This window comes from Thermobia domestica, chromosome 7 (assembly GCF_964235325.1).
Source record: "Thermobia domestica chromosome 7, izTheDome1.hap1.1, whole genome shotgun sequence".
NCBI lineage: Eukaryota > Metazoa > Arthropoda > Insecta > Zygentoma > Lepismatidae > Thermobia > Thermobia domestica.
Window position 1 is genome coordinate 282,142,771 of NC_137460.1, and position 25,893 is coordinate 282,168,663.

General features: G+C 34.5%; 1 protein-coding gene across 1 annotated transcript in view; it reads left to right on the forward strand.

The window, feature by feature from the left end:
- Positions 1 to 18,208: 18,208 nt before the first annotated feature.
- The window catches only part of LOC145690973 (uncharacterized), a 49,847-nt gene continuing 42,162 nt past the window's right edge, over positions 18,209 to 25,893 (forward strand). The window contains exon 1 of the mRNA XM_081766446.1: positions 18,209 to 18,822. Within this exon, the coding sequence (XP_081622572.1) occupies positions 18,458 to 18,822 (365 nt within the window). The 5' untranslated portion in view covers positions 18,209 to 18,457. The remainder of the gene's footprint in view (positions 18,823 to 25,893) is intronic.

The following is a 25,893-nucleotide window of genomic DNA, read 5'->3' on the forward strand; positions in this document are numbered from 1 at the left end:
ATAAAAGCATATTCGATCTCACTTTAACATTGTAGTTATGGGAATACTTTGCGCTATCCTTCTGTGTTAAAGTGTAATGGTTAGTGGCGGCTTCATAATTTTTTGGTAGTTAGGGGTGGAAGGGGGAAAGTGTCCTAAAACATACATGTATCCTCTACTGATCCATACTATTTTATGTAACAATGACTAATATGGGACTACAGCCCCCTTCGAAGAGCATAATAAATTCAATATGATTGTTCTTACGCAAGGATTTACTGGCAGGAGCTAAATATTTTTTATAGTTAATAGGAAATTTGTCATTATTTTTTAAAGAAAATGTTTATTTAGAAAAGAGTCTTAGTAACAATAGGATAATACCCCTGTGTTGTTCTCCTTTCAGGGGCACGGACCAGAATTTCTTTTGCCTAATGGGAGTGCCAATATGAAACGTTGGAAGTAGTTTTCTCTAATTCAGTGGTTCCCAAACTTTCCAATAATGGGGACCCCTTGTTCGTTCGGAAAGTGGTCTGTAGGTCCCCTTGCAACGCTATTTGGAATAGATGGAATTACCACTGAGAAGAAAAAGATCAAGACAAATAATGCAATAATTAGTTTTTTCTAAATATACATGATTGTTTCCTAGTTAACGAAATTTCAATTGAAAATACAGTAATCTTCAAGACTGAAAATCAGTCTTTTTTCTTAAAGGATACCACTTCGTAAACAATGTTCTTAAATGTGCGATCACTAATGTGAAGAATGATTTTTTTTCATAATTGCGTTGAAATCTGGAATAGGTTTTGTCACCATCAATCTTAGGTCCGATTCCACACCAAGAAGATTTCATTTCCAAGTTTTAATACTGCAAAGAGCAGAAAATTTATGCTCACTTAAGTAAGTGGTAGGGGAAGCCATCAAATGTTGTGATGCCTTTTCATACAACTCTTTATACTCACAGCGCACAAGCAACCAAAAGTTACAAAGTTCATTTTTTAAAAGTTTATCCATGAATTCCCAAGATAGTTCCAATAGCTGTTCTTTTCTGTGTTCGAAACATTCATAATTTGTACGTCATGTATTTCTACTATCACCGACCCGAAGTTCATTTTGAAAATTTTAAGAAAGACATTTGGAAGAGACAGACATGATATCAAACTTTATTAACCAAACCTCGTATATAAAAGGAACAATCTCGAAGCTTTCTTCATCAGTTTTGTATTTCGTGCATCTGTGTTGGTAGGTCTCATTTTGATTCTTACGGTCATATATGGTCGAGGAACAAGGACTGTTCACGCGTGAGTTACATGCTTGGTAAATGTCCTTTTGGGTCTGATTTTGGGACAATCACTTTCAACCTACGCACTTTTAATACCAAAAGCTCATTGGACAATAATTCTGATCCCGACGCTAGGAGCGAAAATCGGGATTTCCCCGTTGACCATATACAAGCTTTGGTTTGCTAAATAGAACTCTCACTGTGTGTTTAGTACGCGTGCCTGTTTGTTACTTCGAAGAGCACCCACCAAGGCATGTGGGGTGCCGTGTTCTAAAGATAATACGCGGTCCCCTTGTATGGGTTGAGCTTCGCACGTTGAACCGCCGTTGGCATATGTGAGAGTTAATTTTCAGAGTTTATCAACAATGATATATTACGCATCTGTACAAAAAAGGTCATTCTAACAGTGTGTCGAACTCTCATATAAAGTGACTCGTAATACGTGTTAACACTTTAACATTCGTTTGTGGCCTCAGCTCGGATGGTCGTTTTATTTCTGCCAGTAGGGAATTACATTGAACCTTCAAGACTAGTTGAAGCAGCGCCGAGCTTATTTCGGCTCTAGTACAGGAACTTTTGTGGATCTTGTTTACATCTAGGGGATTTGACGCCAGGACCCGAGTTGTACACTCTAAATACAGTACCCACTACTTCAGAGGTATAAAACGGCCTTTCTGTACCCATGAATTTAGCAGGTACATGGTACCCAAGAAGTAGCAGGTACAATGTGCGTCTGATTTCTTAGCTACAAATATTTTTCATAGGTACTAAAGCTCGTAATTTCATGGGTACAAAACCTAATTTCATGGGTACATGTATAGTCAGAAACAATATTAAGTATAGGTTGGAGCTATAATTTCATATACTTTCAACCTATACTTAAGTTAATATTGTTTCTGACTGTGCCTATTACATGGAGCTGCAGTGGCTCAGTGGTAGAGCGTTCACCTCTGGTGCATGGGGTCCCTGGTTCGACTCCAGGTCGCGCCAAGTGAAAGTTGTGGTAGGCAAACACCGTGTGCGTGGGTTTCCTCGGGGTTCTACCATTTCCTCTCACTTTCTTTATTCTACAATTTCATTCATTTATCATCATTGCCGTCTTCTTTAGCCTAACCAGCATAACGTAAAACTCAAAGATTTCATTTCATTTTGTACCTGTTTTATTGATAAACATAAGTTGACTCAATCAATATCTAGATTACAACCCTTAACAACATTTGCTATTATAGGTCGTAATCTAAGCATTTTCCAGTCAACATTAAAAGTCGCAATCACTCTGATTAACATAAATATGCTAAAAAAGAAATGTGATGGTTCTGTATAAAACTTAGGTGGGCTCGTGAAAACTTTCGTAACGTGAGTCTGTTGCCCATTTCACAAGTAGAAATATTGGTTTAATCTATTAAAAAAAATAATGGAAACAAGGGTCATGTGTAGCATCACCTTTAAGACTAGATTTCAATAGAAATTCAAAGTCAAAGTCAGATTTTCAGTATTTGTACCCTGCTAGTTTTCAGAGATGACTTTATTAATGATATTGAAATTAGGAACAATATGAAACTGGTTACATAAACAGTAATAATGAAAACTCATTTTTTCAATAAAGTTCTCATGATATACTATCACAGAATGAGGTGGGCTCCATTTTCCATTTAAGATTATTTTCAGACAAATTCAACAGGGCTGCCTCCAAAATGGCCTACAGAACACATTATACTGCTAGAAATTTTCCGCATCCAACTAAACCAATTTACAATTATTCCTCTTTCACTTCAGAATATACAGTAATCAGGGTGGCTCTAACTTCGACTTACTTTGTATCGTATCATATATGAATATACCTTGTACTTTGTTCCTTATTATAAACACAAATATTTATTCGATTTGAAATGTTTGAATTCATTTTATATTAATACTAAAGTACGGCCATTCGTCCTACTGGAAGGACGCGCCTCCTGATTTAAAAATGGACAATCTGTCCTCCCGGAAGAATATGAAACTCCTATAAGAGGTATTCTGCAAAAGAACGAATATCAGTGTGATATTATCCATCAAACATCACCTTCGGAAAGCATCTCACTTTCAGTGAACGAACAATCGTAACTTTTTTTTTTTTTTAAGATTGGATGCCATACAGAACTGAGACTTCTCTTTTTTCTTAGTGATGGTTTCTATGCTGCCACAAATATACAAAGTCCTCTTAACTGTGGGAAAATATTGTAGTACCTTTTGGACGTTCAGTCCTTCCTGAAGATGTTTAAGTTACAAGTTTTCTGATGAAAGTAATGCAAAAACTTAAAAATACCATCGATTATATTTTCGACATCAAAGCTTTGCTTTCATCAACCCAAATAAAACAACATAACAGAAGAGCAATGGAAATACCTTCCATTAAAAGCTAAGCTTTTAGCTTTTGATAAAACTTATAAAATTTACTTGGGGCAAAATGCCACATATTCTTCTTCAAGCTGTGGATTAGGAAAAAATGAAGAAAGAATACTTCAGTTTGCGAGTGCGGACCCAAACCGATTAAAGCATCCGAAATTGAATAAAGCAGATCCGAAAGCTACGCGAAAAATTTGAAGAACAACCAAGGGCCAGACTGTTTTGTTGAATTAGGGGAGGGGGCGCTGATAATGCAAATTTGATGTTTTAACCTTTTGTTCACAATTTTTGCTGCTACATTATATAACCTTATTAAGTAATAAATAAACATTCTTATTTTAAAATGAAGTGCTAAAAATACTTGATATACAGGAACATAATTCAAGTAATACAAAACAAGTTTATTGCTATTGTTTAATTGTTATTCTTGCTGTTTAGTTGTTTTCGTTATAATATTTAGTATTTTATATGGTTTCTGCAGTACGCTGCGTTTAATATTTCTTTGTCACATGTCAAAATTTTTTTGCAAGTCCCAGAAATTGTCCAAACCATGTTGGATATAATAAATTCTTAACGTAATAAATACATAAGAGCAGCAGGGATGTCTCTTCGATATCACGGCTGTTTCTCCATTTCCTTTTCACAGCATTTTGGACTCGGCAGTATAGAATAGGGTTGGTTCTTGAGGCTTTCAAGGTTTCTGGAAACGATGCCTGTAATATATATATCCAAAGGAATGAGTTTAGATATGTTTAATAATATATAAAGAACACAGTACATATTTAAATAAAGAAATAAAATCACGAAATAGCAATGCTGTGCAAAATATGCAATAATTATCTTATCAAGTGTAGCTACATCTAAATTGAAAAGTTGTTTACAGACTATCGTTATGTAGACGACACGTTAATTCTCTATAAAGACAACAAAAAAATAGAAGTACTCCTTAGAATGTTTAACAATATTAATTTTAAAAATGAAATATGTTATACTTTGGTACGTTGTTTTGGTGGTAACATACTACAAAAACTTATAACTTTACTTTGAAATTCGATTGTTCTTGGTAAAATTCTGTATTTTCGTCAGAGTTTCTCCATGTGGGTGCCGCTCAGCCAAAAAAGGTGCTTTTTTTTCGGGTTGGAAACACCTGAAAAAAAACCACCTGGTTATTGAGCTTTTGATGAGTATATTAGTCATACAACTAAGCGGATCACATTGAAAGTGATTTTTACAAAATTTGGACTTTTAGGCATACTACATTATTCAATATATACTAATTAAGTCTTTTCTAGGACCTTTGTAAAGTACTAAATGAATTTTTAAAAACTCAGCTTGAGATAATTATGGAATTAATTGAGATAATTATACAAATTAATGTACAGATTATGCTTATATTTGAAATAAATGAAGTCTTTGAGTTTTAGGTCCCATGGTTATGGTTTGTGGGCTAAAGGAGGCTGTGATGAAGAGAAATGAACGAAATGGTGAAATGAAGAAAGTGGGAGGAAACGGGAGAACCCCGAGAAAACTCGCGAGTACGGTGATTGTCCTCCACAAAGTCCACATGGCGCGAGCTGGGATCGAACCAGGGACCCCAAGAACCGGAGGTGAACGCTCTACCACTGAACCACCGCGTCCCCCTTGTTGCAAATTATGACAATGAGAATCTTGAAACATAAATCACATTTTAACACTTTTACCCACTTACATTTAGATATTTTGAAAAATAAATTAAGTCCGAGAAAACCGATACGGGCGCAGGTGGGTTGTTTTTTTAAACCCTGATTTTAGTAGTTCTCGACTTTGGCTGGGTACGTTGCTATTAGCTGTTAAGTTCTTAAAATCCACAAACAACCATGCTCCAGTGAGAATCGAACCTGGAACATTAAAGTAAGCGGAATGATACTTAAAAGCGCACGGCTACTGCGATCAACTCTCGTTCTTATTTACAAAATGAAGTAAAAGGTGCTACAAGACTTCTTTCTGAACTGCAAAATTGGTTTCAAAGTACTTTTAAATTCCTATGTGCAATAGATGTAACCTGTTGGTCGTAGGAGGATGTCAGAAGTAAAAGAAAAAATGTATACAATTAAAATATATTAAAAATTACAGCAATTCCGTGGGAAAAGAGCGGCAGATCGCGGAAAGATCTATGTAACTTTAGATAAGTATGGTTTCATGTGTTAACACATTCCGGACTGACTGCGAGCATAGCTCGCAGTGAATGTTTTGTCCCTGTAGACGGGCTGCGAGCTATGCTCGCACTGTACTATTTTTTTTGTAGCAATGAAACGATGAGCGACGGTAGCACCACGTTTCGTGTATTTGTTAATCGTGAGTACGTGGTTCAGATTCCGAGCGCTAAGTGGCGTGTGTGTTCAGTTTTTGTCACAACTGAGCTGTAATTACACCTTTGTAGGAATACGCTGTTTTTGCCTTAGTTGTGAAAATGGCGTCGAAGTTATTAAATAATGATAATTGTGGACATTCTGCGCAATGATTCTGATTCTGATTTCGTTTCTGTGCACAGTCAGAAGTTCCAGTGCCTGTGCATGGAAGAATTCATCTGTATAGTTTACATATTACATGCGCATAGGATATTTTTGTAGTTTTTGTTACATTGTAAAAAATTTTCTCGCTTTGCATTAATGATATATATACATATACAGCAAAAAGTTACAAAATATACACCAAGTGTTGAATGTTACACACCTATGTAAAGGGGAAGTTTTGTAGTTTATAAAATGGTATAACAAATAGCATTGTGATGAAAAATGTATTTTCTACGAATTTTTAAAATATGCCAAAAAACCGTCGTCTACAGGGTAAAATCAGGTGTTAAAATCCCCGTCTGGAATCTGTTAAATTTAGAATTTTTGAATCAAAATAGAATGAATTTTATGTTGAGCATTCACTGATAGAGTAATTCCAGCAATTTCTTCAAAAGTGATGTGTGATTGGAAAACAAAACTAGTACACGTGATTAAAGGCATTGGTACAGTAATTAAATAATTGGATGTTTACTAAATGTAATAAATGTATACAGGTACCTATAATTATTATTGCTATTTAAAGATAGCAACACATTACCATTTTAATGGTAAGAGAACATTTACTTGATTTTTAAAATATCAAAGCGATTATTTATTAAAACATACTTTGATTTTGCTACTATCTATGTCTTATAAAATAACGAATTACTTATTGAGATCACAACGCAAAGGCGAAGATTAATCAAATTGCGGTCCCAATTCCAAGCACTTCTATACTATTACCTATGTTTAAGGGTTTAAAAAGTCGACAGTGGCTGTATTTAAGGCACCATTACAGCATTTGCCTAGTACTACTGAGATAAACCAGGGTTAAGCTGTTGCTGAGCGCGAACCCAGGAGCTTCCTAAAACGAAGCCAACGCTCTACTCAACTGCTCTACGGTCACTCGTTAATATAAAGCAAAACTTTAATATAATTACCCCTAACTCAAGTTCATTTGGAACGACACGGGTTTGTTGTTTCTCTTTTGACAACAGTTTTTGCTTCTTTCTTCCTCTGTCAATCTTCTTATGAAAATACCTTACGAAGAATAAGAGGAGAGAACTGTCACTTTTATTTTACAAATAATAAGCTAATTCATAATTATAAATCAAAATAAAAGTTAGTGTGTTTTAAATATGAAGCAACACATTTGTATTATAATCGCGCTATTTATTCCTATTGCATCAGACAGCTAAACATTTTCCTAGTAAACGATGTCTACTTTCGGAAAAAGATCTACTTTCATATCACTGTGTTGCATAAGGACGTTAAGGCCAAATAAAATTATTTATATCCATATTAATCTAAATAAATTAAAAAATTTATTTAATCCAAAACACCGCGTTTTTTTTTTTGCTGACCCTGTGTAGCAGACAGATACTGGCACCCAACAAAATATTTCCCACCTGCTGTATCAAGTAATATTATATGTTAGTAGCGTAAGTAATTTTGGGGGTCTTGTAAATTACACACGAGTAGAATCACAGTATTTACAGACAAATTGTTGAGTGGGTCAGGAAAGTTTAACGAAATGATATTTGCCTGTTTGTTTAGTTTGAGATATTGCATTCCCTATTTGAGTTTGCGATACTGAGCAAGAAACACTGAAATTTCGAAGGAACCGTATATTTTATTTTTGTTTGGCCAAGTTTAAGCTATCACCGTTCATTAAAAAAAAAGACAAAGAGAACTGTGTAAGTTGTAGGCCCAGTTGCTAAATTTTCCTTCGATCGCTTTTACGTTTTTTTTCCTACGAACTCTTGTGGAATATCAGCTAGGGCCAGGTTAATTTAAGTCCTTTCAGTTTTCGTCGTTACTTTCGTGATATAGGCCTATGAGGTGAGGGAAAGGATAACCCCTCCCCCATGGTATTGCGAGTTTTATTGCCGCATTTTGATAAAACCGCCTTCTCTGTGTGCACATTGGGTATGTTTCTTTGTCATGTACTTGTATAAGGACTTCGAGGTATTCGTAGAAGGTAGAGGGGTGCAACGTTGTGACTGGTGTCTGAGGGAGAAGAGGGAATTTGTGTTATATAGAGATGCAAAAAAGCCGTTTTTTTGAATCGATGGTTTTTTTCACATAAATAGCCGGCTTTTTCGGGGAAAAAACGAGAATTTTGGAAATTTTGGCTTTTTTCATTTTCATGATTTTTCTATCTAAATAGCTTTCTTATAGTATATTCTATAGTTAGTTAAGAATTCCATGACCTGAATGCGATATTTCGCTCTGAAATTCACCATCAAGATGGATGGAGCACATGTTTTACGAATTAAAGCTAACATGAAGAATGTATATTTGAGGGCAATTTTAAACGCTATTTAACTTTATTTTAACTTTTGAGTTATCGACATCTTTTTTCATTTCTAGATCATTTTAGTTTGTCATCCATGTTTCATTTCTAAGAGCTTAGTACTCTAGCTTCTAGCACAAAAGTTAAACTTGCCCGTTTTTCTATTTATCCGTCAAAGCATACGTTTTTCAATATACCCGTCAAACCGTACTTCCACATTTCTGTTAAACTGTAGGTGTGAAGTGATTTAGCAATAATTTTCCGAACACAATCTTGAATACCAATTTATACAAATAATCAGTAGCGAATTTAGAAAAGTACTTTAGGAGGGGGTTTTCTGATTGTTTCGTTTTCTAAAAAGTCTTAATTTTATTTGGGAGGTGCTTGAAGTTTATGAGTACAGGCATAACTAATATTTCATTTCTTTTATATGTTTAGCAATAATCTTCCGGATACAACCTTAGAAATAATTTTATACTGAGAATCAGTGGCGGACTTAGAACAGTATTTTGGGAAGGGTTTTTCTTACTAATGGTTAGTTTTCTAAACATTCATAATTTTTATTTGACGAGAGCTTAAAGTGTATGAGTAGAAGCATAACTAATAGATATTTTGTTTGTTGCACACATTCCGTGACTTTGGGGAACGGGCTTCGGTCCGAAAGACCGCCCCCTAACCTTCGCAAAACCGTCATTGCTGATAATTAGTAATAATAACGATGTAAAAACAATAAGAAATGAAGTAGGCCAACTCACAGTACACGCACTATTTCTACTTCATAGATGGAATGAAGAAAAGCTTTGTCAGAATGGTCGAATGCTGGTTGAATCCTGGACTTCCCGATAGAAGCGTAAAAGCTAATCACTCAGTCATGTTTGTCGTGCAGTTGTATTTAGCTAAAATTAAATATATTCCGTAGTCCTTTTTTTTTGGGGGGGGGGGGAGATTCCGTAATGATATGTTGAATCCCTCTTGTTAAAAATTCAGAAAACTTCAGGATTGGGTAAACCGTGATGGTGGTTATATAAAACTTAACTGTAGAATTTCAAGAATATACAAAACCAAATGCTCTGGATGTGCAGCTTTTAAGTGTATCATATAAAACTAAGTATTTTTCTTATGTTTTTTTCTAATTTTATTTTGTTGCAAAAAGAGGGTTTGGAATATTTTGAAGTAAAAATACTACATACTATTTTGCTAGTTATTTGTGTATTTTTTTTAAAAAAGAAGTGTTTACTTTTAGGGTAGGCTGGTTTACACCTTCTTTTAATAACTGGTTTAAACCATAAAAATAAAAAGAATGAAAAATGCGAATCGTGTGAAATTCATGGTAACCCTTCCAGATATCAAACCACCTGCAATAGTTTTATTTCCTTTTCACCTTTTAATCAAGGTGTCTCATGATCAATTCTCGGTCGAACAAACCAAGTAGCGGTTTGGATGTCACTTTAAGCGAAAGTCTTCTCCTTGATAACCTCGGTATTACGTAAGGATGTTCAGCCTAAACGTTCAAAACGAAACCAAATTGTATATTTCTCCTTGCCTGAATGCCTGTTGTTCTATAAAGAATCCAAGGTTGCTTAACCCTGCTACTACCGGAATTTTTTCATTACACTGAACACCGTTGGGGTCACTGGTGACCCCATTTCATTTATTGAAGAAACACAGCCTTCTTTGTTTAAAAACCATTTAATGATGCTCACTTTTACATTCTATCGGGTTTGTTTATAAATTGTTATTAACTTAGCTTTTCTGGTCACGTAATATGCTTAATGTGTTGATAAATGGATAACATAGTGCAATTATATACATTAAGTACAGGTATCCACATAGGGAAACTTAATAATTTGGATGATGATTAGTAGTATAGCTGAATTTTCCAGTCTAATTGCCTATTTTAGACATACAATTCGATTCTAAAACAGTTCTCTAAATTTTTGTTTACCTGCGAAGTAAAGTTTTTTTGGTTCAAGAAATTTTAATCTCCAAGAAACAAACTACTCACAAAAGAAATTGTACAAAATTATACTGCCGTTTTGGTCGTTGTCACATTTTACACAAACAATAGCTGAGTGTTGCTTATACACGTATATTTTGCATTTTTGCATATGTCTTGCATAACATACCGCTCATAGAAACGACAACGACCACGTTTTCGATATTTATTGGCTTCTGAAGGTATACACGTGAATTCTGAAGGCCGAAGTCGGTTTTGTGTAGTTACTTACTTAACTAGTTCGAGAAGAAATATTCTCCATCTGTAATTACTTCTGCTGTTCCATTCAGGATTGAGTGAAAACTAAATGATGAAAACGTTGAGAGCACTGAAGCTAATGACAGAGGGGTCAGCGTTCTCAAAATGACACTAATGGTTCATCAATAGTAATGTTACCCGCTATATATGTGTCCTATAACGCACTTCCACATGCATCAAAAGCGTTTCTAATTGGAAATAATTTGTCCGAACTATGATTTTTGCCTCGTTGTTAAGTGTCATTGAACCGGAAGCATCGAGATAACTGGGTAAATCTATTTCTCCACATTGATTTGTTGGAAATAGGTCTGTCATCCTCCTTACTCCACAAATGTGTAATACATTCATTGTGTCCTTTTTATACTTCCGCTAGTATAAGAAGCAATATGAAACACTGAAATTCACCCTTATCAACATACGCTCATTTATATCCATATGTTATAGAGCCTTCCTTGTTTGTCCATTTCAAAATAGTTTCAAGAATATTGGGTCTCATAAAGTGCTCGAAAGGAGATTGAACCGTATCCACATTCGTGATACTATGACGTGTTTCCAGTCTTGATAATATTGTGAAACGGAGTCTTAGAGACGGAAACTGAGTCCTGAGAAGTCCTTAGTAAATTACTATTGTAGATTTATTGTCCATTCTTCGACTTGAAAAGAAAATGCGGATTCATAAGATAAAAGAAACGGAAAATCAACATTGCAATAACATAAGATGACTAACACAAATCACGATCAAATTGAGAACAAGGATAGAAATATGTTTATCATCGTAGTTGATCGTGCTCATTAGGAACACTTTTAGTGGATTATTCAGAAACACAACATTGAATAATGTGAAGGGGTGGCTCATTGGTAGCACCTTCATCTCTGGTGCCTGAGATTCCTGGTTCAATCTCAGCTTGCGCCAAGTGTAATTTGTGCTGAATAATCACAGTGTGCATGGGTTTTCTTGGGGTTCACCCGTTTTCTCACACTTTCTTCTATCAGCCATTTCATTTATTCTCATTATCGTCGTCACCTTTAGCCTAGGTGGAATAACCGTGGACTCTTCTCCAATTCCTTTTTCTACAATATTGAATAAGGATGGGAAAAAGGAAATAACGAAAAGGGGAATCATATTATCAAATGAAAGAACAATTCTGAAATGTGTCTTTCATGAAAGTTCAGAAAACTAATAGATCGGGACAAGAAATACAGCAGATATTGCAAGGCTACGATTTCAACTAGGAGCTTTTTCTCATTATTTTCAGGACCCCGCTGGATCTAAAGGCTAGCACACTTACCTTCGACACAGGGCCGGGTTCTATTCCCGATAGTAGTACAGTTGAGGGAAGAAATAGGTTCGGATCTCCCTAAACTCAGGACGCCTACGTGTACACAGCATAATGGAGCGACGTCAAACTCAAAACAAAGCAAATCATTATTTTAGATTTTTATACTACATGAAAGTATATCGGACTGTATTTTACCATTTCCATAAAATAATAAAATCAATTGACAACACTGTTTGACAGAAATACAAATGCAACAAAAGTAGAAGTCCATTAGAATATACTTACTTGTAAGTGCAGATGTTGAGGTATCATTTTTGCATCTTTCAAGCATACACTCATGTTCAGAATCTAGATATGAATCTGAATCATATTCATCTATATCATTATAGTCCAAAATTTAATCTATTTCACAATTGTCACTAGATGAAACATCATCACTTGCAGGGTGTTCTGGCGAAAAGTCAGAATCAGTGATTTCTTCATGCAAATTTTTTCTACGTCTTCGCAAGATAGATTTTTTGATGCCATGGTGCTTCTCATACATTCGAGAAAACAATTGAAGAGTGACTTGTGTCAACTTTCACTCCGAATAATCAGTGGCATGTATCGGAAAGATACAAAAGTTACTAATAATTGCTGGGGGCCTATATGACTCGGTGCAGGAAGTAGAGAAACTTGCGCTCATATACACACAAAAAATATCACAATGTACCAAAGTGAAGTTCCAAAGAAAACATGAAAATCCAATGTTTTTCATTTTTTTAATGCAATATATTACGCGAGTTACACATTGTTAAACTTAGCTTGGGGTCATATAGGACCCAGGTAGTAGGAAGGTTAAATATATTGATAGAAATTGGCAAAATTTATCGATTGCCTACGTAGCTTCCAGCATTAGATTGGATTGCACTTTCAATGATATCTACGTATTAAATTTATAATTTAATACCTCAGTTTTAGCGTACTGATTATGATACGTTGACCTTTAAATTTTACATGCAAAGCAATAACAAGGATTTCCCGTTATTATCGTACATTTCAAGTAATGGCGGGATTTTCCCGATGGCTAGGGCGGGAGATTCTCAATTTAAGAAATTTACTGACCGGGCTTCTTTAAGCGTATGGGAGTTCTTCCGGCAAAATCTCGCTGTTGCATAATAACACAAAGGCGAAGCAAACTTATTTCTGTGAATATGTAATATAAAAACATAAAGCAAAAAATCTAAATAAAAAACTCGTTTAAACCAAAAAAGCCTGGTTTAAACATCCCCCCAAAAACGGGTTTTTGTTATTTTCAAAAACAACCATGGTTCTTGTCAACTCTGTTTACTTTTGTATATAGAAGGTTAAAAAATTCTTATTATATACATTGGTTAATCCTATGGAATTCATAATGTAAATAAGTTGAAGAAAAATTGTTTGAAATATCTTTTCGAAATGCATAGTTTATTTTCGAGGTTTTATATTATTATCAGCACCAACCACTAATTAAATGACTTTTTGTGTTATAGAGAAGCGAAACGAAGTCTCCTTTATCAATTTAAAGCCGACTTTTGAGAAAAAGCCCAAAATTTTCAAAGAAAAAGAGAGAAGCAGAAAAAACCGAGTTTTTTCCAAAAACGCCGGTTTTTTCAGAGCCCTTGCATCTCTAGCGTTATATCGAGGACTACATGAAAATACAAAAAAGTACCAAAGTGTACTACACTTGGTTAGATTACATTACGTTACTTGAGGCTAGGTTAGGTTCAGTTACCTTCAAAACAGAGCCATGTAAACTTTTAGAATTTACATGGCATAAAAAATTGCTATTGCGTACAAACACGGCGTCCGGATGTATGCTACAGTGCTGGGTGCGTCCGGAGGAAGCAAGCGTGTCAGCAATGGTGGGTATGCGAGTTGGTAGTGAAACAAATGGTTTTTGGCAATGATACTAGCTTCAATAGGACTTCATATTAGTAAAGCTCCACTTGTAAACAGTATAATGTGTCTTTTACAGAATTTCAACAACTGACATTCGTTATTTTTGTGTAATTCTATAAAACGCAAACAAGGTATGTCACAATCTTAACATATACGCGCTATTACCACACTGTCTTTTCCACCATTAAATCATAGCAAGTGTACTTCTCCGCCAAACAGTCACTTCCGCCTCCACATACAATATCCCTTACAATATCAAATACAGCCTACAGAAATCACTATTTCCTTCACCTAACTCTCACTTACTCTTCCTCTCAAACCAAAATAAATTCTCCAATTCACCCTGTAAACTTCCAAAAATTGGTCCGGCTATACAACACTTACATGGTAAAGTCCTTGCCCAAGCACAAGGTACAGGGATTTAGTAAACGTTACCCTGAACGTAAGCACCAGAAGCCATAAACACAACCTATACAAACCAGTTTAGCGCAAGGTGCACGTAACAATGTGTATGGAATACTTACCCTTGCACTTTCAATTCCATACTCTTGATTTTCCTACATACGTTACAGCAGTCGGAGTCGGAGTCGGAGTACGACAACAGTCGGAGTATTATTCAGATAAAGTCACGAAAATTAGCATGTTGTGCATGTTTTTTTTTTTTTTTAAAAAAACTAGATTTAAAATGTACATTTTGTAATCAGCTTAACCATGAAAAATTGTTTCAAAGGAACTATGGCTTAAATTACTGTTTGACTACTGAAATATAATATACATTTTAGACAAGTTAATTCATTTCAAATATCCAGATACTATTATAAATACAAAATATTCCATTTACTCTTATACGTGACTCGTTTGATTGGTTGCTGGAATCTTTTCAATCTTCATTCAAATAATGCACAGACAACACATCAACCGAAAACACACAATATGGCGTATGTTCATGTTACCTTATTGTCATGGGTACATTCTTCGGTACGAATTTACTGTACCCATAAATCTTCCATGTACCCACTAATTCATGGGTAAGAGGCTGAGATGCGGTGTGTACCCACTAAAGTCTTCGGTACATTGAATTCTCATTGGTACATCAGCGAAGTACCTTCTATTTCATGGGTACTTGTGCAAAATCATGGGTACTGTTTATAGAGTGTATGAGCAGTGGAGCAACTGACCGGTCGAAGATTTATCGTGAGTAAGTGAAACATTAATTATTCGAGCCACCTAGCCACTTTTTTTATTGAAGGAAAGCAAATAGAAATGAAATGAAAGGTTGAAACAATCAAATAAAATTGAACAAATCTACTTGACAACTTGTAATCTCTTAATGTTCTCTTAATTTGTGTAATTCAGATTCAGCAACACATTGTTTGCACAGTTTAATTAGTTTTTTTGAGTTGTATCGTAAAGTGGTTTCTTTATTATTCGTTAATATTTGTGTTGAAATTAATCATTTTCACATATTTCTATTTTACGGTCAACCGTATGTGCCCAGCTTCGGGTTTTCGATAAGATATAAGTTCGAATGTAATTGTGATTTGCCGTAGTAAAGCTGGGGTGAATGCTTAGGTTTATAGAGTTTTAACAACGGCAAAAAAAAAAAAAAAAAAAAAAAAAAAAACACGATTACAAACACATGGTGACCATGACAGGACAAAATCATCAATCTTCGGATGTAATTGTGCCCGAAGATACTACTGATTTACTTGGTAAACACGACAGTATTTAGAACAGGTATTGTAGGGTTTGCGTATAGAATCCAGAGTTTAAGTCACGTTGTATATGTAGCAAACTAGTTATATTTAATTTCCTTGGAAATTGTTCAAACTTGTGAAAAAGGAAAGAGAAAATAATAAGCAGGCTTTAAATAACATAAAGTAAATTTAATTACTATAGAAATATTACTAGTATAAGTTTTTCGTAAGACATTAAAATATAATATTTTTATCTTTGCTCGCAGTTTTCTAACCGTCAACTCCAATATTGCGCACATATGAATAAACACCAATCAGCTGATCACAGCCGAACACACACCAATATAGACATAACCTTCTGTTTGCACCTTTATTTATACTTATGCTAAGAATATTGTGAGAAAATAATTATAGGATACGTGTTAAGATATGTTAAAATAAATTAATAAGTTTTGAGAAGTGTCAAAAAAGAGAAGGTTTTTTGCAATTGAAATAATGACACATTAGTTTCAGAAAGTTGTTTGTTTACACTTTGTTGTTGAAGTTAGGCGTTCGTATTTTTCACTTTTATATTGTGAATTAGTTGTTTGTAACTTAAATAAATATAGAGAGTAGAATTACATTAGAACAAATTCAAGCATTGTTAGAGAAACAGTCTGCTAAATTAGAGCAGAAACTAGAAAATAACTGTGAACGTTTAGAATATAAAATTGAAAGCAATAGAGAATGAGTAGATGAATTAATAGGCGAATGCAAACAGTCAATAAAAGAATCAGCAAATGAATGTAAACAGTGCATAACCAAATTAGCGAAAGAGTGGACGTAGAATTGAGTTGAATTAGAAAGTAGACTTGATGGCTTGAGTAGTACGATTACTGATTACTGAATTCAATAATACGATTACTGAAATACGTTTGGAATTAGCTAGCCTAACCAAACGCGCTGAATCACTTAGCGAAGAATATAGGAAAAGTTTGGGCAATTACAGGGATCCATACAAGCAGTAGAGATTGAGAGTAAAGAGACCACCGAGGCCCAACAGCGTGATATTGATACTTTGAAGGAGGAAGTGCAAGGGGTAAAAGGCCAAGTAGAGAAAATAGAAGAACACCAGGTGCCCACAGACAGAAAATGCGAGATTGTTAGTTTTTGTTTGAATAAACAGAAAAGTGCCGTACGCGAATTAAACGGATATGTAAAAGAACTCGCGGAAAAGACAGGTGAGATAGGTGAAGAAGTACAAGGGCAACGGCAATTTCTAAAACTTAACAGTGAACGGTCAGATGGAACCGAACAAACCTAAGAAAGTTTCAGTGAACACCATAAAGCTACTGTTGAAATGATAATGGAGCATTTTGAGAAATTGCCCGCTGTTATCGTAAAATCCGAACATGATCAAAATATTACTCAGGAAATGCAAAGATTAGAGAGAGTAAATCGTGAATTATTAGTACGACAGGAACATATTGATAAATTGCGACAATTGCATATTGATACACGTACGTCACCACGTAAAGAGAATCAGTTCGATCATGAGTACCACGGCTCACATTATCAAAGTGAAGGATTCGAATCCGACGGTCCCCTAGTGTACTTATGAATATGTAATATTTAGCATAATTTGAATGAAATTTGTCGTGACATGATATATATATATATACCTTCAGCGTGTGTGTCCCCCTCCAAATATACAGAGAAATGGGCGTCCTTGCGTAGTACTATATTCTTGGGTACTTGCTAGAAATTACAGAAGGTTATTCGTTTTATACCCACCCATTTTCGATTGGGTGCTGCCACCTGGCGTATCACCTGGCATATCTTATGGTAACCTTACAAGGGCAGTGTTTGTCTGACCTGGAATACTGGCATACACAGTTAAAGATGCTTTTATCATGGAATCTGAAAAGTCTTCAAAACTTTCCCTTCTGTTCTTTGAGATATTTGTTAGAGATTTATGACCCCGTTACCTGAAAATCAACGTTGCTACTTCCCTCTATTGTAATTTTCTTTTATCTACCATTCATTGTTTTTTTCTTTTTTTTTAATGCTGAATTTGGTTGTTTATGAAAGGTTACGGAAGTACGGCAACATTGAAGAGAATGACAGCACATGTGCTGCTTAAGATCAGCCCTGGGTTGTGTGGGGGGAAATGTGTAGTGTTTGGGGCAAGAGATCTCCAATAGTTACAGTAGGTGCGTGTGTGATGGTAGTGACTGTTATCAAATGGCACCGAAAAATCAACGTCTTATTCCAAGAGATGCTTACATACACACAAAAGCCACAACCAGTTATTATTCTCAAATGAAAAAATTGTGTTAAAATATTAAATTGTTCGCACTAACTATCTTAAGTCGCGGCACAAGTCACAACCAAAAGTAGCATTTGAAGCAATAATAGCACGTGTATTAAATAAAATTAGTACCGCTATACGCAACGGGAGTTCGACAGTCAATCAAACCGCAATGGCATACAGAAATACAGGATTTGCTATTCCCGCTAAAACGATAAAGATAGATGGATACCTTCTGAAACACGAGAATAGCGGAATGTAAGAGGGAGCCTCACTAGCGACAAAAGGTCTCACTTGAACGAAATATGAACTAAAGAAGTATACATCCGGGTTCCTTTTCACTTTCCTCCGGCTGCTACAAACAAACAAACAATTGCCTAGAGAGCGATCGTGGCTAAGGAAATAAGGATCTGCAGAAGAAGATGATTTTAAATATAAAGTTGCTTTTGTGAACGTTCTTGTAAATCATTTCATTAAGACTGGCAACATAAAATATAAGGGAAGTATAAGAACAGTCTTTATATTCTTATTATATTTCAATTCACAATGGCTGGTGAGGCGTCTGTTAAGTTGGAATTGATGTGCAAAGAAGAAATTGCTTTTGATTTACCTCAGAAAGATCCACTCGAAGGGAAAGGGTGGACATACGAACTGATGACTGACAAGAAAGAGTTAATATTATCCACAACGGAAGGAGAGGAAACAATGGACAAGGATACAGCTATGTGTTCTTTGGATGTGAAACTAAACGTTGATAAGGTGAAATCAGAATTACCAGTAGAAGAAGATCCTGAATTTGAAAGGAATATAGAAACGCCTAGAAAAATAGTGGTTCAGGAGACTTGCGCGTCGTACTCTAATGACTTCCAACAATTAACAACAAAAAGTTTAAATTCACTTCGCCCAGAAAGGTAATGTTCAATTTTTCATATACTAATTGGCTCAGATTGATAATACTGTTACATGCGTTCGGAAAGTTTGTTGGCTAAAAGCAATACTTCACGAGAAATATTTAGATATGGGAGATATCTCGAACGTAAGTTAGTAACCTACAATTAGGAAATTGCAAGGCACAGATAGATAAGCTGTATACCAAATAAAAATAAGATCGATACGACTAATACAAATCTTATGCAGTGTAGATCTTGATAAACTAATTATTTCTTTATTATTGATCACACACTTCTCACTAATTGTTGCACATATATGGATGCTCGACAATATTGTTTTATTTATATAGAGACTTATGTAAAATAAGAAATCGTGAGAATGGTATATATCCTAATATTTTGCAAATTTAAACGTGGAATGTATTATATTGGAACAAGAACTATGGACGTTTGTGTTTTTAGTTAGAATTTAGCTCAAATGTGTCTAGCCTCATTTTTCCGGAGGGCTTCGATAGACAGTAAAATACAAGAGAAAGAATATTTTAACCATCAATGGATGTTCATTAATTGTAGAGGTCCATACATCAAACCATTTCATAGCTGCACTCATTTCTTTCAAGGAAGTCGACTTTTTACATTCCCAGGAATCATTTCTAGAGTATGGACCTAAATTTCTCAATGTATAATCACTTTAGTGTCTTAGTGAACGTACATGATGTGTGAATTATTGTACAAACAACGCTAACCAGCATGTGGTAGATGGCCGGTAAAAATAAGATTGCTATGCAGATTAGTTCATTACGCAGAATGTTGGTAAACGAGGACAGCGCAAAATTCTGTATTTAGGATAAACTTACATGTCTTACGTGTTGAATGTGTTCTTTACGTTCCTAAGTATTTTATAGGTATCATCCTGAAATGCTTTCTTTGCTCGTATATTTGTGTTCCAAATTAACACAATATATTAGGGACGTAATTCCTTAGTTATATGAATTCCTTCCTTCCCAAACGTTTTTCTAGTTTTGTGTCATGATTTGCCACATTGAATTTTGATATTTCATTTCGCTTACAGTGGTAACTAGCTACTGTAACACCGGGTTACTTTGCACATTAGGCATTACTTCCCACAAAATATGAAAAGAGATTCAGTCATCTGTTAGTAAAACCCTGAACTGTAAACAGATTGGTGGTAGTTCATATTTTTCTCACTGGGTGTCTCTGTACAGTCATATAGTACTATGTTACTGTGGCGCCACATATTCTGTCTGTTTGTATGTGTGGAATGCGGTGAGCGGGTATTTGAATTTTGGTTTCATGGCGACGATCGTGGCAACTATTCTACAACCAACTTTACTGAATAAATAACCTAGTTCTTTTCATTTTTAGTAGTTTAAGAAATTTGGATTTGTGTTTTTTACAATTTAGAAATTTATAAGAACATCCCTAGGTGGCGACAACAAAGAAAGTTTGAATTCTATTTCAAGCGCTTTCCAATTCGATTTTTTTTGTTTGCTCTGCTCTGAGCCTATCGTAGAAGTATGTATTTGACATCTAGCTATTCCTAGTAGAAGAGGCAAGTAGCTCGCGAGTTTTTTTTTTTTATTTTAATGAATAAGGAAGTATTAGTGTTTGTACTGACAAACAATGAAAAACAAGCTTTAAAGTTGTTCCAAACTTCGTGATCAGAACGGCTCCTACTCTGCGGATGGTATAATTTGAGAACGTTTCATTTCTTTTAGCCGAGTGAAATAAATTGAGATCTTATTTGAATATATAAAGGAAAGTAAGAATATCTCAAGTAGAAACCATGAAAAATGTCCCAACTATTCTATTTTTAACATCTTTCAAACTTTAACAGCTATTGCCAGTTATTTCGCTTCTAACTGCAGTGAATGTAATTTGAGATAACGTCTTTCTTATTAGGTGAGTTAAATAAATTTTGTTAATCTGCTTTTAGATTTTAGATAGAGTGAGAATGGCCATAGATACAAGTCCCTCAGGATTTTGTGTTTTTTTTTTATTTAAGAACAGTTTTGGAATAGAAGATTAAGAATAGATTTATCAATACAAAATAACTATGCAAAGTATCGATTTTGACAAAATAGAATCTTAATATGTTTTAAAAATGTGCCCGACGTGGGTTTCTTTTTTTTGGGTTCCCTTTAAAGCGGGTGGTCATTATGACTACAAGTCGAATTCTAAGTAACGTTAGTTTGAATTTTTGTTGTGGGGCAGCAACATTTTATCAGATAATGTTCTCGTTGTACTGTTGAAAAGGGTATTTTATAAACAACTTTTCGTTCTTCTACATAGAGATGTAGAACTTCTCTATAGATCATCATTATTATTTAAATTCATTTCAGAACGATGTTAAAGCAAATTTCATTGTGGGTTACTGAGTTATACTCATAAAATACCAGGGAAGCGTTATTTATTTATTTATAAATTAGCCTTTTTAGAGTCCAGATTAAGAATATCATTAATACGATATTATTAAGTACATCCCGCCTTTCGAACAAAATTTCTTAGTATGATAGAAAACTACATCGTATAAGCTGCATTTCATTCTTGAATGTAGGTTTACATTAGTAAAGCACGATGATGGTTGAGTCCAAGTTTTTATGAGACAAAGATTTAAACTGCTTTAAGAAAAATTATTTTCCACTTTTATTATATTTTTTACACGGGGGAATATATTCTATGATCCAATCGAAAGTGCAGAAACGTGAGAGTAAAACTAACCAAGACAGACGAAAAGGTTATGGAGCTAATGGTTTATAGTTTACTTGTGTATCAGTTTTCTGATATATTTTGTGTTTCCACTTATTTTTCCCTTTCTTTAATTTGCACTTTTCTCAGTTTTTAAGATTTTTTCACACCATTTTAGACTAAATTCCACCAAGATATGAGTTTTCTATCATTTTGTCAGTACTTGTGTGTATTGATAGCTTTTCCCATAGTTCATACTGCCTTTTTGGACAGGTCTATATTTTTGCTCTTAAAGTCGAAACACTGAGCTATTCCATATAAAATCAGGAAGTTCATGAGTGAAGCCTTAAAAATTAAAGTTAGAGTTTATGTTTCAAATGAAATTGACGTTTGTTTGATTTGCACTTGCTGATGGCTCAAAGCTCATAGGATACAGGCTTGGGTGTCGTTTCTAAGCTTGTGCAACACCCTTTACAAGAATTTCCATTAACAAACCTGGATTTCTTTAATTTGTACTATTGTTTTCTTTTGAGATTTTAGCCTGCATTCTCCGTTTTTTGTTGACTACTTACAGCTTTATCTCGGGCACTTGCGTAATCCTTTTTCATTCTTGTAAGTGTCTATTTCCTTTGTTTTTTTTCTGGTTAGTTATAACTCAGTAGTTTACGAAAATGCATTTTAAATTTTGCATCGTCCCTGAATTTTAAACTCAATCTTTTTCTCCTTCGTTTCCTTCTGCTTTTTAACCTTTAAGAGGAAATATTTGTATGTCAGACACATATGGTTTTTCTTTGTATTACATTGGCAACACTGATTCACTCAATGTATCGGTTCTCTCAGTACCTTCCAATTATTTAGTTGTATGTGTTTCGCAGTAGTCCATTGTTGGCGTAATGTCTGAGTGAACATTTATCGATGGTTTTAGAAAGAGGCACACATTTCCATTATTGTTTATACTTTTGCGTGATTATTTGACCCATATTTCCTGAAGAGAGTTTTGCTTTCAAAAATTTTTGTGGTTTACTTTTATTTACCATGAAATAGAAGCTATTGAGCTCTTGAAACATACTATTTTGTTTGTATGAGATTTTATGTATTTGCAAAATATAGACCTAGTACCTCGAGAATGAAATTTAAGAATGAAACCGTAAGTACAGCAGATCCTTATTTCACGGTAAAAATTCCAAAAATGTTGAAAGTACAGAAGTAGTTTATATTATTGTCTTCAATAGATTCTGACTGAGACGCGTAATTTTTTCCCCAAAGTCAAGAATTACCTAGTGACAGTGAGGGCGATACCAATTCTGATACAGTGCCAGGTGTCAGCTCAAGTAATAACAGAACTGTCAATGTGAGCAGCCCTAGTGAAGTTTCATATGATAACGAAGGCCTTAGATACAGAGGTAAGAACAGGTTTGTTTGGAATTGATATGAACCACTAAGAAACCGAAGGGTTCTTCATCAAAACATAGATGGATGCCTGGTATAGTCACCCATGTAAAAAATCTGGAAAAAAAAATCCTGTCTAACTTATGTGATGATGATATAAATCAGGAGATTTCAATATGAAGTTGGAAGAAAATCGAAACAAATTTGAAGTAAATTAGAGCAAAGTCAAAAAACAGATCTACTGACCTATCTGAAAGTAAAACCCCTATTGCTCTCCTAATATTGTGTTCTATTTGTAAATCAGGCAACGAAGACATGTATTAACCATTTTCAAGACACTTTCGGACGACCTCTATTTATAGCTACCATGTTCGTTAAACGTTTCCAAGCTCTTGGACTAATAGAACATTTGAACAGGGCAGCTACATGTGGACAAATAGCATATTTGCAGGGTAGTAATATGTAGAATTATACTAACTTAAAATTTTCAGTTTTTAAATTTATGTACTTTTCTTATTTAGATATTGAAATATTTTCCGAATTTATATTCCAATAAAACCGAATTAATATATGTAATTCTTGTTTATCATATTTTGCTCGAAGTACAACATATAAAGTTTCATTATTCTACATTACACATACGTTTTTAAAAAAAGATATTACTTTATACATGTCCGTGTCCCAGAGACACGCATTTCCTGTAAGCGAACAAAAATAACGTTCCCTAGTAAGGGTTAAGATATTTTCTGACTTTAAAAATTACTCTAATAGCATACATTTTACAAAAATGGAGATCCTAAAAGAGCTGGGAGTGAATCAAAAAACTACTCTCTCTTCTTTGTCTTCAGTTAAATATAATGTTACTATTTGGATGAATCCTTCGCGATAAATTCCAATCAGTATTTTCCTAAAATCGATAAGATAAAGGGCAAGTAAAATGGAATTAAAACAAGAAGAAACAGCTGGCAGTCAACAAGGATATCATCTTAAAGTTTGTTCTTCGCTTTCTTTACATTCTTCCGAATACCTCTTTTCCATTTTGTCTATTGCAAAACAACATCTGGAATTACAAACATGTATTATAACGAACATTAACAAAACGGAAGTGATGTTCACCTGTTCCACGTTATTTCGAGAGAAGATAATTTTTTTATAACAAGTTTTCGTCTTCGTTTATAAAGAGTTATAATTTGTGCTGAAGGGATGTATGATTTTTTCTTGCTTTCCTTGTTTTTTTCTTCTCCCTATATTCTTTACTATATATTGAGCTAAGTTCTGAAAATAATTTTCTATCTTACCATTTGATGTTATCCCATGTATCTCCATTAGCTTTTTCTAATATCAATATTGTTCTCGTTTCTACCAGGGTCATAATGAGAAGCTGTGAGGGGCGTAGACATAAAATCATAAATAAAGCGCACTGACTGTAACATAGGGACGTTATTTCATATGCGTATTTTTTATTAAACAGGCTTATCAACAGTTGTATATTCAGTATTATTACAAACTATCCTCGCAGACCGTTTAAACGGTCAAAATTGTAAATAAGTAAAACGCAGCGAAATGATAACTATTTCATAATAAGTTACTAGGTTTAGAAACACCTGCTCGACACACAGGTACCGTAGTGAGTCATCAAAATTGCCAGAAGGCCATTTTATAACATTTTATAACTTTCTCGTTTGTATAAAAAAGTTTAATCGAATATTTCTGATTCAGGCCTACACATCCGGGATAACAATGCTACCAACTTGAAATGTACAAAATATTGTTAGAGGACCAAATATTTAAACATGTACAAATTTTGCCCTGAAATCCAAATTGAAAAATTGAATATAATACAACTCAAAGATATGGTAGTCACATAGATTGATTATTTGATCTCTGTGGATTCAAACTTCAGAAAAACAATCATATGACATTTCACTATATTTGACCCAAAAGCCGTTGCTTGTAGGCAGCGCAAACCGTTGACCGCTAGGTTAGTCCAACGGTGATTTCTTCCGTCGTTTTGTCTACCATGCAGTAACATGTTTAATCACATTAGGTTTTTAATCTTCTAGAATAAGAATTACAGGAACCCTGACCTGTAAACATTTTCATTGTCTCTTTGTTTAATTCCCTTTTCTTTTTTTTTTAGTTTTAATAGTCGGTATATTTTTTTTCAATTTGTCATCTCTTGGTTTATTTTTACCGTGATATGCATTTTCTGTTGATGATTGCTTTTTGCTACCTAATAGGAATTGTTCCAAATATTTCTTAAATGTTCACTTATTTCTCTTTAATCCAATTTTTTATCACTTTTCCATGTCAGCTAACCACTAATATTTAAGGGGACTGGCGTTCTAAGAAATAGTAGCTCCTTCCTCCAGTTTAATTCTTTCAGTTTATGTCTGATAGCTGGACATCGTACATGGCAACACGCATGCCCCGAAATATGACATGCCAGTATATTTCTCCAATTGGAGCAAGAAAGAGTGAATATTTCGCCATCACTTAGAGACGCACTAGATAGATTTGATAAACTACATTCACTTTGAATTCTAAGGTATGAAAATTAATGCAAACAAAATGAATATAACAATATGCATCATGCTAAGACAGAAAGCATGGACAGGACAACGAAATTTCAACTTTTAAGAATAGAAAGTCTGCATTTCCCATCTTTTTGTTTTTGGTTTTTCTCTTTCCTTTAAGGAATATACCGCTTTTAGTTTCAATAGCGAACATAGCTTACCATGCTTAACTCCCTGAAAAGCAAACTGTAGTTCCAGGCTGCCATTCGAACGAAGATTAATCAGAACGAGTCCTAGACGCTGTTGAATTGGGTGCACAATCTAAGGCGTATGCTCAAATCAGCCATAAAACTCCACACTGCCATATAGTTGTCCCCGGTTCCATTTCAATTTTTAGTTTATTTACGGTTTTTAAATGTTTATGGGTTAACATCTAACCTCAGAAAAAAAAAAAAAACATTGTATTTCTACATCAAGG